Raw genomic sequence first — 14,057 nt, 5'->3', positions numbered from 1 at the left:
TTCTACAGTAAGACCCTTCCTTATTAAGATTACTACTCCTCCTTTTTTCCCCACCGCTGGAGCATCATACAGTTCTCCCACCCACCAGGTGTTCATCTTGGCATGCTCTTCTCGCGTGAGATGTGTTTCTTGCAGGAAGGCCACTGACACTTTTTTATCATTCAGCACTTTCAGTATTTTCTGCCTCTTAACCGGGGAGTGTATGCCCCCCACATTCCAGGTCATTATCTGCAATGTGGTCATGTCACACCTCTCCCGATTCTGCAGCTCCCTAGATGTTGTGTTCTATGTGATTTTGCATGCCAAGAGAGTGTCCCAGCCTCCACTCCCTCAGCCCGTTGCACCACCATCCCCCCTGATATTTGGGCTACCCCCAGTTCCTTTTTCAACATGCTTTCATTGCTATTACATACAAACAGGACTATCCCCTCCCTCCCCCGCCACCCCATCTCCCTCCCCCAGTCCCCTAATGAGACCATCACGTTTAACACCACTCACCCCCCTCCCCCCTTTAACAGTTCTATAACGTCCACATTCCCAAACAAGTCCCCAACTGTGTACAACTGCTCACGTTGCATGACTCCCTTGGCCTGAATTAAGAATTCTCGTCCATTCTGGATAGGAACCCTTAGATTTTGGTCGTCCACAGTATCATCTCCACGGCTTAGGCATCCGGTCATCCAACTCGACCAGTTCTCGCCTCTTGGCTAGGATCAGTTATGCCAAAAAAAAAAAAAAAAAAAAAACTGCCAATAAAGCCAACAAAGGTAACAAAATTATAGATCCACCTTGCTCTTCTGGGCCATTCTCTCATTTCTTATAGCCATTCTGCCTCCTTCCTGCCCCGCAACAGTCCACCATTCATCTGGGCTCTACTGAATTTAGGAACGCTTGCGCTTGCTCCACTGTAGTGTAAATCTTTCTATCCGCTTGGTACGTGACTCTTAATTTAGCTGGATATTGCAGTGCGAATCTAATCTTCAAGGCAAAGAGCCTGGAGCAGATTGGCGAGAATTTCCTCCTCTGTGTGGCAACTGCTGCTGAATAATCCTGAAAACAAAGTATTTTTTTATTTCCATATTGCAGTTCCTGATCTCTTCTCAGGCCTGCAGGATAGCTTCCTTATGTGCAAAGTTTAGCAAGCGACATATCACCACTCGTGGCCGCGAATGATCCTGTTGTTTAGGCCCCACATGATGCGCTCTTTCCACTTGCAAGGCCCCTAGGTCTGCTGGGAGCTGTAACTGTTCAGTCAGCCATTTTTCCAAAAATGCTCTAAGACTGGGGCCGTCCAGCACTTCTGGTAATCCCACGAAGCGAAGGTTATTTCTCCTAGATCTGTTCTCTAGATCTTCGAGTTTTTCTTCATAGCCTGCAACCTGGGCCTTCAACTGCGCGTTTTCTTCCTCTATCGCGTTTACTCTGTCCTCAAGGGCTTCATGTCTCTGCTGGAACTCAGCCATGTCTTTATTTATTTGTCCCAAATGCTCCTGTACCTGGGCTAATTTGGTGTCTATGGGCCCCAGCCGTCTGTCCAACAAGGGCTCCATGGCGGTCTTTACCTCCGCCGCCACTTCTGCCACCCACGCTGAGCTTGCAGTGTTCGCCGGCGGACTGGCTGGAGCGGCCATTTTGTCCTCGCCGGGTTGCGTTTTTTCTTTTTCCCGCCTGACTCCTTTCGCCGCCATTGAGGTTCGATTTTCTGGGCTAAATCGCTGCTTCGCTATCTCCCACCACGGCGATCGCCAAAAGGAAGCACCCTGCGTGCGGGAACTCGCTGTTTACGAGGGATTAGAGGGTAAGCTGGCGGGAGCAGATTTTTCAGCACCCGCTCCCGTTCATGGCGTCACGTGACCTCCCCTTAATGGCTTTTCTTTTTAGGTTCTTGCAGGCATTATTAGCACACAAAGAGGCATATTTTCAAAGCACTTAGCGTTACAAAGTTCCATAGGTTACTATGGAACTTTGTGAGTCTAAGTGCTTTGAAAATGAGCCCCAAAGCCTACTAAAAAGAAAAGGCCGTACAAATTTTGCAGTTAGCACATGTTTGTCCAATTTAGATTGTGAGCTCTTTGAGCAGGGACTGTCTTTATGTGTATGGTGTACCGCGCTGCGTATGCCTTGTAGCTCTATAGAAGTGTTAAGAAGTAGTAGTATGTAAAAAAAAATTCATTGGTATAGCGCACTCATGCATAGTGGTTAGGTGCAGTTTGTAAAAATGCATATTAACACTCGCTTTATGGGCGTAAGAATATGATAGATTTGTATTTTGATGTTTTTATTTTTAAAATCCATCATTTTATGTCGAGTTACACAAGAGAAGTGCAGTTTTAGAAGTGTAGTGTTCTGATTGAATGAACATCTTGTTCTTTGTTATTTGGTAACTAAAATTCACTTAAAGCTTTAATTTAATGGCAGATTTTTTCCTTCATGTTTTGAAGGTGAAGCAGATGACCAGGAGGAAAAAGAGGACACGGAGAAAGAGAACACAGAAAAAGATGATGATGATGCTGATGCTGATGCCAAACAGGAATTAATTAGTATGCCCCCCCCCTGGATAGACTCCCCCAAAACAAATGGCCATATTGAAAACGGTCCTTTTTTATTGGAGCAGCAGCTGGAAGATGAAGAGGATGAAGAAGAAGAAGAATGCCCAAATCCAGAGGAATACAACTTGGATGAGCCAAATGCAGAAAGTGATTATGCTTTTAGTAGCTCCTATGAACAATTTAACGGTGAATTGCCAAATGGACAACATAAAAGTCCGGAATCACATTTTTCGGAATTTACAGGCTCTGTGTTTTCAGGGCCTTTGGAATCTGTTGCTTCTGGTTCAGCTGCATCTGAGGGATCAGCTGTTACAGAGAGAGAAGAAAGTAGTCCTTCTCATGACAGAAGCAGAACAGTTTCAGCATCTAGCACTGGAGATCAACCAAAAGGTAAGCCATTTCTGTCGTAATCCAGTTGTTCTATGTAAACTTAGACTGGTATTTGTCTTGATATTCTAGTCAAAAGGCACTCGATAGAAAGTGTTTAGTGTATATTTAGTAACATCGTTGAACAGTCCTAATTATGTTTTGAGAACTGATAAGAATTTTTCTATACAGCACCTGTCCCTCTGTGCCTCCCTTACAAAATCTATAGAATCATGACTGATTAAACGCAACAAAGATGAAAATAAAATGTCTTTAAGGATATTAAACTGAAAGGTGCTAAAAATATCCAGGTAACTTACTTTGCTTTATAGCTGCACTAGCCGTTGAGCCCGTGAAAACGGGCTACTTTTGGAATGGGGGGGTTTCCGAGCCCCGCCCCGCCTCCCCCGGAGTCGCCGCCACCGCCCCTCCACCAGGCCTGAGCAGCACTGTAAACTTACATCAGCACGCAGCAGCAGGCACATCAGCAAAGCTGCCGTCAGGGCGGGCTTTCTTCTCTGCCTGTGTCCCACCCTCGTGTGACGTAACGTCGGCGAGGGCGGGACAAAGGCAGAGAAGGAAGCCCGACGGCAGCTTTGCTGATGTGCCTGCTGCTGCGTGGTGATGTAAGTTCACAGTGCTCGGGCCAGATGGAGGGGCGGCGGCGACTCCGGGGGAGGGGGAGCGTTTCCGACGTCTGCAGCATGCCAGTAGAGACTTCCCTCTTTGTCCCGCCCCCGTCATCACGTATTGACGTGGGGGCGGGGCAGAGAGGGACGTCTCTACTGCGCATTTGCGAGTGAGTAAGGTCACTCGCCGTTTATATGTTTGATTGCTACAGAATGATAAACATTTAGTTTATCTCAGAATTCTGTTTCTGGGCATTTTTTAAATTGTGTGGTTTGGCCCTGTAGTTTCTGATAGTGAATTTTCTGGAATCCGGTGTTTTGCAAGACGTGAGGCAGCATTGTTTCACTAGAGATAGGTCTTGTCACATGAATCTGATTAATTTCTTTGACTGGGTAACCAGATAGCTTGATTGAGGGATAGCATTGGATGTGGTGTACTTAGAATTTAGCAAAGTATTTGATACTGTTTCTCACAGGCGACTTAAAAACGAATGTCCTCGGCCCCATAGTGACTAACTGGATTAGAAACTGGTTGAGTGGAAGGTGACAAAGGTTAATGGTAATTGGATTTCTAAGGTTTTTTTCTTTGTGGATGATACCAGAGTCTATAATAGGGTAGACATCTCTGATGATGTAAATAGCATGAAAAGGAATCTAGTGAAGCTTGACAAATGGTCTAGAATTTGACAGCTAAGATTTAATGCTAAAAAATGCAAGGTCATGCATGTGGACTTCAAAAACCTGGGGGAATGGTATAATATAAGGGGTGAAGTACTTCTATGCACAAAAGAAGAGCAGAGCTTGGGAATGATTGTATCGATCTTAAGGTGGCCAAACAAGTAGAAAAAGTGATGGCAAAAGCCAGAAGGATGCTTGGGTATGTAGGGAGAAGAATGGCCAGAAGGAAAAAAGAAGTGATAGTGCCTCTGTATAGGTTTTTGGTGATATCCCATGAAGAGTACTTTGTACAGGTCTGGAGACTAGAACTTCAAAAGGACATAAGATGGAGTGGGTCTGGAGGGTGGCTACTAGTGGTCTTCATCATAAAATATTTGGGGATAGACTTTAAACATCTCAAAATATATGCTTTGGAAGAAAGGCGGCAGAGGGGAGATATGATAGAGACGTTTTAGCTAAAAGGAAGCTCAGGAGAGAGGGGGATGGGATGAAGATGAAAGGAGATAAACTCAGAAATAATCTATAGAAATACTTTTTTACAGAAAGGGTGGTGGATGCATGGAATGGCCTCCCAGTGGAGGTGGTGAAGAACAAGACTGTATCCAAATTTTAAAAAAAGCATGGGACAAACACATAGGATCTCTAAAGGGAAAGGAGAAGAGAATGGATGGATTGGATAGGCAGACTGGATGGCCCATGTGGTGTTTATCTGCTGTCATTTTCTGTGTTTCTGTTCGGGCTTCCAACTTAGAACCAACTGCTGGTGATCTGTGCAACCATGTCTCTTCATATCCAAATCTCTGAGGTATTTACCATATTTTTAGAACAATTCCTAGTCCTGCCAATAGTAATACATTTTTAGATTTTATTCTGTGCTGTTGGAGCATGGAGCCACCTGTTAAATAAAAGCAGGGCTGAGAAGCTTGCACAGAGCTTTTAAAGGAAACCACAGACTGAAGGCCCTGTGGGAATCCAGTACAAATGCATCCTACTTGTTAGTGTTACCATTGCATAATGACTGGACATCCCCCACACCCACTCCACCATGTGCTGTGAATGTTGTCCCTATATCCACCTTGGTTGTCTGCAAGACAGTCATCCAGCCAACCTGTTCATGGGCATATAAAAATAAAATTGAATCTCCCAAAGTTTAAATATCTTGCTAGCTAATTTCACATCATGTTTTTACCAGAATATGTGCACACATTGGAGCTCTTTGGTCCATACTGATTCCAATGTTAAATATCCTGTCACAGAGCATGGAGTCAATCAGGTGAAGCATATAAGTGGGCGACATCATCCAATGGCAGCTTTGGGAAAGCTGTTCCATCTCAGTGTTACTGGATGACATTACCTGCTTGTGTGCCTGACTAATCCTGCTTGGTATGGAGAATACCTGTTATAGTTAAGCAATTTAATGTAATATATCTTCCATATTACTGAGCCACTACTAAGTGAGGATTTTTGGGAGGGAATATTTTGTTATTTATGAATGTGATGCCATGTGAACTGTGTGGAAGTGAGTAATGCGAGGCCTATTTATTAAGCCGCATGAACATTAGTTGTTGACATGAGGGATTGTATTGCCTGATTCATTAAATGGTGAAGTCTTGAGACTAACAGCGGAGTTTGCGGTCAAGGTGGACACACATAGTTGGAGCTCTGCTGTTCTCCCGAGGTTCACCCGTGGCAGACTCCCCACCTAGGCAGCTCTGACTTTCACTGAGTGTCGGTCGACCCCCAAACCATGACAATCCCACAGTGGTGCACATTTGGGGGCCCTGGAAGCCGTGCGTGGCAGGAGAGCAGCCCAGAGCTTTGAGGCGTGGGCAGCCCGCAGAGCCGCAGGTGAACTGAGCCAGAGTGCCCAATGATGCAGTCTGGCTCCATCGTGCCGAAGGTGGCCTTCTGTGCCGTGGACCATGCTGGAGGGAGTTGCGAGCGAAGGGATGCGGGGCATACTGTGAGCATGGCACTCCCAGCTGCAGAAGATGAGAGGCCCGTGGTTGCTGGATAATTAAAGGAGACGCTACACGTGGTGAGGGCCCAGCTGAAAGGAGGCAGAGTAGTGCTTACCCTCCACTCTGAGAGGCCTTCAGTTCTGAGGTGGCTACCTGAATTCGGAGCACCACTGGAACCAGAGGCTCAGTTTCCATCGTTTTGGCTGGCCAGTGAGTAGACCCACCTCTGGAGAAGAGAGAGCAGGCACTTGCCCCTGGATTTGGGGGTAGCTCCTAGGAACCCTCTGGAAGCCCTGGGGACCCTTTCCAGAATTGCATCGCCATGCCTAAACAACTAAGACCAATAAAGGACATGCATTCTGCAAAATCTGGATATTTGGAAAAGTACGCTAATAGCCCAGCTAAATCGCCATCTCTGGCCTCCTCCCCTGCAACCGGTGAGGACACTCCCAGTAAGATTCCAGAAGCCATATGGGACTTGGTTCTCAAGGAAATTAGGGGGACCAAGACAAATAGTGGACTTAGTTTGCGGCAAGATTGGAGGATAGATTTGAAGCCCTGACCACTTGATTGGACTCACTTGAATCCAGGATCCTAATCCTGGAAGAGGATTGGACAGAGGAGAAATCCTTTAGGAGCATGTTGCAAAAGCAAATGGACTACCTGTTAGACAAAATGGAGGATCAGGAAAATAGACGCCAAAGGTCTAACCTATGGATCCTTGGAGTCCTATAGGGCAAAGAAGGTAGAGACCCTGTGATATATGTTTAAAACTTGCTGTGTGCAAGTTTTGAACATATGAAATTGAAAGAGTTCATAGGGAACTGTGGCCCAGGCCAGAGTCTGTGGTCCCCCAGCGAGCCTTTGTGGTGAAGTTACTGTGCTGTCAACAGACAATTAGTGGTCCAGAAAATGAGGCAGCTTAAAGTTTGTTCTTATAACCAAGCAGAGGTTTGGATTTTTCTAGACTAAAGTTTAGAAACTATACGGAAGTGCGCAGAACTCTTTCAATATAAGGTGGAGACACAAAATAGGGGCCTTCTAGTGGGATGGTGGTGACAGTGAATGGTAGGCGGAAATTCCTGACTACCCCGAATTAAGCCTGAAAGTTCATTTTAGATCTGGATAAGGAGTCAAGGGCTCTCTGAGGCTCGACCACAGAGACCCCGAAGGGGCATGGGGCGTACTTCCCTGCTGGTGCTGGGAGGCCAACGCCTGCTCCTGAGAATGCTGGAGCCCTGCATGGAAAATGGCCACTCTTCACCACTTTCTTCTTCTTCACACAATGAGGAACTGGCGGAAGAGGATGACGTTGGTTTGGCAGAGTCTTCCATGTGAGAAGAGTTCTTCAATTTTAGGGGCCCCCTAGCCCTCCATGGAACATGCCTCTTAGCTTGGCACATCTGTGGAGGACTTGATCGCTTTTTCTTAAAGTGACTGTATGAATGTTATCTCATATGGGACATTAAGTATAGGGATGTTAATTTTTCTTCAGGGATGTTAAGCTTTCTTCAGAGTGTCGGAATTGTTTAGGGCCAAGGGCCTTGAAGACCTGGTTGGTGAGTGGGTGGGTTGGGGGTGGGAGGTAGGTAGGAAAGGGTATTTCAGGAAGTCCTGTTCCCTTTCCAGGCGGAACACTATAGATTAGGATTCATGGGGATGAGGGGTGGGGAGGATGTGTGGTTGGGGGTTGCTTGTACAGTGGGTAGTTAGGACAAGGGTTGGTAATGTGGCTAAGTGGCAGTTGTTTAGTTTGTTGTTGGATATGGATTTCCTGATGGGTGGGAACATGTGTACTGCTGAGGGAAGCTACCTGGGATACAAGAACGGAGATTGGTTGGGGAGGGGGAGCGGCAGGAACATCCTCTCTCCGTGTCTCCTTTGGATTAGGAGTGGGGCTATTGGGGCCTTTTGTAGGGTGATATGGTTCATTTAATTTCCTGGAATGTGGGGGGCATTTCATCACCCATTAAATGTAAAAAAAAATCCTTCATGCCCTGCAGCAACACCGGATAGCTTATTGAAAATTCAACTTCAAATTAATCCTCTGCAAATGAGTATATATCAAACTTTTTTTTACATGTCAAAGTTTTTCGATCTTATTATAAATGAGAGGAAAAGCCTCAACTGACTCCTTCTTAGCTTTATAGCTGATCACTTCCAGGAGTTCATGCAGTCATCATTGGCTAAAAACCTCTCAAAATTCTTTATTATATTAAATTAGATTGTCCATATAAATGTTTTACTTAGCTTTTAAGACATTTCAATTCTTCATTTTTCATGATGTCCACTTAGTGTAGAGTAAGTGTATATTCCACGGACCCTGATGAAGGTTGTGAAACTTTGGCCATTGTTGGCCGTGGAATTTAGACATCATGTAAAGCAGGGAGGTTGACTTCTCTGATGTGTGTCGGGTGCAAAGGTGGTGACAATACCTTTCACCACATCTTGTGGGGCTATACTCTCATACAGCATTTTTGGTCTGAAATAGTTCTTTGAGTACGTTATTACACATCCGTATTCATTTTACAGTGGACTTGGTAATAGTTGATCTATCAGAGGGGCTGGGCACATTGGGCAAGATACAGAAGGCACTACTTAGAAAACTTTTAATGGGAAGAAGTGCATCTTATGTTCCTGGGTGAATCCAGAGACTCCATCTGTTTGAACATGGCATTTCCAACAGCCATCGTTTGGCATTGTAGGAGGTGAAAAATGCGACACTTTCTGCAAAAAGAGAAAAGAAAAACCTTTCTGTGTGCGATCAATTTTTGGTACAGGTTTCAAGCAGTTTGATACTGAACCACATGTATTATTCTAGTAGCTGTTAGAGTATTTATTTATTTTTTTTATTTAGTGTTGTTTTCTTGCTTCCACTTGATTGGAATGATACAAACTTTGGTATGAGGATGGAGGGGTTTGGTTGGGGAAATGGCTATACTATGTTTGTATTACTGGCAGAGGGCTATAGGAAACCAAGCCTATTTTTCTTTCGGTTGTGTACTGTTGATGCTCAGTAAAAACAGATTTAAATATAAATGGTGAAGTCTTTACTGAATCCAGCATTACAAATGATTTTTACCGTGGTAGTAATGTGCATTCAAGACACGATGATGATCATTTCTACTGGACGTTAACAAGTCCTCACCCCTAATGCACATATTGTTCAGGTCATGATTTCCAGAGGGAAATAGATAAGTAGACTGATAATTACTTCTCATGGTGAAGAGGGATAGCAATAGTTACAATTTTGTGAAGGCTTCCTTTCTTTTTCCAAACCCTCCCAGTAGGAGTCACTGGGAGGACAATAACATTCATCTAGAAAGGAATAAATCCATTTGGGGGGTGGGGGGGCAGACCTCAAATGACTCGGTCTATATTGTATAGGAGTAAACGGGAAGTGAGTTTGGCACTCCCTAATTGTAGATTGTACTATTTGGCAGCCAAGCATATTTTGGAATGGGAAGGAGGGGAGGATAAACCAGGGCCCTGTTAGAACAAGGGTAGTTATGAGAGAGGGAAGTTAAAATCTCTCCTTTGGGTGTCAGATGGGGTTGGGGGGATGAAAGTGAATCCCTATACTAGGCATTTATTAGGATCAAGAGGGAAATTGAGATTAAAGGGTGTATGAAATTAGGTAGCTGGCTTTGCCCCTATAAGATATAAACATGTTCAAACTGGAATATGAGAGGGGAACTTTTGAGAGATGGGAATCAGTAAGTTTCAACATCTCATGGATAAGAGAGATTCTTTGCCATTTAGTGAACTTTCAAGAGAATTTTTATTATCAGTGGGGCATTTTTTTAAAGATAATGTAGGGTCTAGCACTTCATGAGAGTGAATAGGAAAGATGGGAAGGGCATAGTGAGGGAACTTGAAAATTTGTGGAATTCAGTGAAGGGGCTGAAACAGTAATCACCTACTTTTATGCTTACTTGCAAAGGGGATTGTTGACTAAGTACAATTATATGAAAGCTTGGGAAAAAGACTTTGGGAATTAATTAGTTATTGGCAGGCAGTGGCATGTCTAGACAGAAATATTTGGGGCGGCAACAGGGTGATAAGCAAGGTATGGCTGGGTGGGGGGGGAGCCAAAACAACACATCTTTACATCATGCCCATCATCACATCACACACTCTTCCTCCCCCCACCCTTTTTAAATTAGCAATATGAGACACCAGGGCCTTCTATGCATAAAGAAACCCTTCCCCTCCAGCTAGTTTCAGCTACCAGACTGCCATTATAATTGATAGCATCATTCAACAAATTCTGTGTGGGAGTGAAGTCTGGATTCTCTACAGGATTAGACAGAATCTCAGTATAAACTCTGCGCCTCCTGTTCTGTATCCCAATTAGAGCAGAAATTTTCAACCCAGTCCTCGAGGCACATCCAAAACCCCGACTTGCTGGATGTACCCTGAGGACTGGGTTGAAAACCTCTGAACTAGGGGGTGGCCGAAACCGAATCTACGGTTGAGATTTGCCACTCAGCTTCAATCAAAGCTGAAACAGAAACTGACAGCTAGGGACCAGCTTGTCTCAGTCCAGCCCGCCCTGGCCCACCCCCTGCATGCAATGAGTCACCACTTTTTCCTTCCTCCTTCCTCTTCGCCAACCTCTATTACAAACTCCATATTCCCGAACAACAGAGCTGTCCCGCTTACAACATGTCATACAAAAAATATTCAGATTATGTTTGTCACTTCAGGAACAGCACATGCTTCTTTCACTGCCAGTCACTTTGTTTATATCAGATAGGTTTTTGTTTGTGTGGTAACTCTACAGGATTTGGAGACCAATAGTCTTGAACAGTTTTAGTTTGGGTGCCAAGGGCCTGCTTTTAAATAGGGCCAGACACTTTGCAGAATAACACAAAATCCTGCAAAAAGACATTTAAAAATCTATATAACAAATTTAAAAAACCATAACAACCCTTACCCACCTATGAAAAGACTGCTATAAATATTAAAGTGGTTCCTAGAACACCATTATACCTACTAAAGCAGGTATATTAAATCCCTTTATCCATATCCCTTATTGGAAAACTGTAACAAGCTGTACTGTTACAGATTCCAATAGACTGGAACAGCAAAGAGGTGCTGAGTGTCTTGCAACAGCAGAAGAGATAAACAAAAAGCAGACACTGAAATATTTTGTTTGGACTTTCAGTGTCTGCTCTCTGTTACAGATTCCTACATAGACAGTACATGCTAGTAGAATCACTTCACTTGCACATGTAAAACATGGCCCCACCCTCACTTGATACAAAATAGGGAACTACAAAAAAACTTGCAGACAAAAAATGAAATGGACACCCCACCCCATCCTTCCGCCCAAGAAAGCCAGACTCTTTATAAGCAGTTCAGTACTGGTAATAGAGAAACAAATGCATTTTCTCTTGTACTCTACAAGTGTTCGGCTCATTCTTGTGAACTATTTTTCACAGAACTGCTGTTAGAACTTCTTCACCGGTCTTAAAAATGGTATATCTAGCAAAATATCTGCCACAGATTTTGTCAATTATAACTCCACAAAAATAGAAAAGATGTGCATTTCCCAAAGTGAACAAATCCCAATCCTTGAAAAGTTTCAAATGTCACTCAGTGAGACAAGATGACGTCCTGAGGAGAACGCTGTATGGCGGCTCTTCACCTGATTACCTTCATTATTGAAACTTTTTACCTGTGTTCATGCCGAAAAGGAGGGGGCCAATGGACCGCTTTGCTGTGCCTGGAAGTTTACCGGGGATAGGAGCTTTGCTGCTGGAGGGAGCGGTGGAAGGTGTCCCACTCCCCTAACTTGAGGCTGAGATCTCATTTAGCCCCGACGAGCGGAAGCCTCAGAGAATGCCGGCAGTGGAGCTGCAACATGGGCGGGAAGCCCCTTGTGTCACTGACCAGACCAGGGAGTGCTTCCTCCTATGGGGTCGGATTGCAGCTTGGAGCCACTGGATGTGAGCAGAGGAGAGGCATTGGGGAGAGCCAGTGTTTTGGCAGACCCCAGAGCAGTAGAGGAGAAGCAGCCATCGGGTGAAACTTCAGCTGAATTCACTGCGCTTAGTTGGTTTTACAGGCAAAAAAGACTTACTCTAGACTCAATTTGGGAAGCTTATGAGCTTAGAAACTTCTTTTTCACAGAAATTGCAATTGGTAACCCAAACTACTAAATTTCCTTTGGAAAAGATTTCAACCTTGGAAACAAGAATATTAAATATTGAGAAAACAATAGAAACGAATAATGACAATATAAAATCTAATCAACAAGCTCAGTTCAACTTGATTAAGGAAAATAAGCTACTACATTATAAAAATGAAAATCTAGAAAATCAACTAAGAGCTAAAACTCTAAGGTTGATTAATTTTCCCAAAGTTACATCTATTACTCCATTAATAACCTTTAAGAAATATCTATCAGAGATATTGAAGATCCCTGAACAGGCTTATCCGCTAGTCTCTAAGGTATACTATATGCCACCATATAAAAAGCATAAAAAGGAAAATATCAACCAAGTTGAACAAGGAGCAGAAGTTTCTTTTGACATGTTGAACCTTACACAAATAATCCAAGATGATGAGATGGGTACCATACTAGCAAACCTACTTATAAAAATAAAAAAAACTATTCATTGAAAAAAAAACTATAAAATCAGTACTTATTAAATATATGTATATATATATATATATATATATATTCATATATATATATATATATATATATATATATAATGTACCTGAATGTAACTCATCTTGAGCTACTACTGAAAAAGGTGTGAGCAAAGTCCCCCTCCCCCCCAAAAAAGTCTTCCAACAATTTACAGAATAACAATGTAGTTAGGCATAGTCCATATAGATACTGGAAAAATGTTCCACAACCAGTTTATGCTTTACAAAAATACTAGGACTAGGGGGCATGCGATGAAACTACAATGTAGAAATTTAAAACGAATCAGAGAAAAGTTTTCTTCACTCAACGAGTAATTAAACTCTGGAATTCGTTCCCAGAGAATGTGGTAAAGGCAGTTAGCTTAACGGAGTTTAAAAAAGGTTTGGACAGCTTCCTAAAGAAAAAGTCCATAGACCATTATTAAATCTCCCCTCAGCTGTCTCTTCTCCAAGCTGAAGAGCCCTAGCCTCTTTAGCACTTCCTTATGGGGAAGTCATCCCATCCCCTTTATTATTTTCGTTGCCCTTCTCTGTACCTTTTCTAATTCCACTATATTTTTTTTACAATGAAGTAACCAGAATTGCACACAGTAATAGAGGTTCGGCCACACAACGGAGCGATACAAAGGCATTATAATATTCAGATTGTTATTTTCCATTCCTTTCCTAATAATGCCTAACATTCTATTTGCTTTCTTAGCTGCCGCAGTACACTGAGCAGAGAGTTTCAACATTCCGGGGATTGTGGTAGCCGTGTTAGTCCACTCTTAAGGATATCAATAGAAATTAAACAAAATAAAACATGGAAAAGAAAATAAGATGATACCTTTTTTATTGGACATAACTTAATACATTTCTTGATTAGCTTTCGAAGGTTGCCCTTCTTCGTCAGATCGGAAATAAGCAAAGAGGGTGGGAGTTGGCAGGCCATGAGCATGGGCAAGACCCAGCTCCAGCCCAGCACATAACTTTGTCAGAGTGTGCAGAAGAAGCAAATAAGAGTGAAATACTGGTTATTGGGGGGGATGAGTGAGGAGGCCGAGATGGGAATGTTGGTTGTTGCAGGGGGAGGGTTGAGAAAAAAAATCTCCTGTCATCGGGGGAGGGTGGAAGCAGAGGTGGGAACTGTTGGTTACCTTGGGGGGTAACCTGAGGCAGTTATTAGCTAAAACCCTGCATACATTTTTTAAAAGAGTATTAAAAAACAAAAT

At 43.4% G+C, this 14,057-nt stretch overlaps 1 protein-coding gene across 6 annotated transcripts in view; it reads left to right on the top strand.

Moving 5' to 3' along the window:
• The window catches only part of SRPK2 (SRSF protein kinase 2), a 234,592-nt gene that overhangs the window by 194,005 nt on the left and 26,530 nt on the right, over window positions 1-14,057 (top strand). For all 6 annotated transcript variants that reach the window (XM_030215992.1, XM_030215991.1, XM_030215990.1 and 3 more), the window contains one exon: window positions 2,442-2,939. In XM_030215992.1, coding sequence (XP_030071852.1) covers window positions 2,442-2,939 — 498 coding nt within the window. The remainder of the gene's footprint in view (window positions 1-2,441; window positions 2,940-14,057) is intronic.

Source organism: Microcaecilia unicolor, chromosome 10 (assembly GCF_901765095.1).
Source record: "Microcaecilia unicolor chromosome 10, aMicUni1.1, whole genome shotgun sequence".
NCBI lineage: Eukaryota > Metazoa > Chordata > Amphibia > Gymnophiona > Siphonopidae > Microcaecilia > Microcaecilia unicolor.
This window is presented reverse-complemented; position numbering and strand designations above follow the sequence as displayed.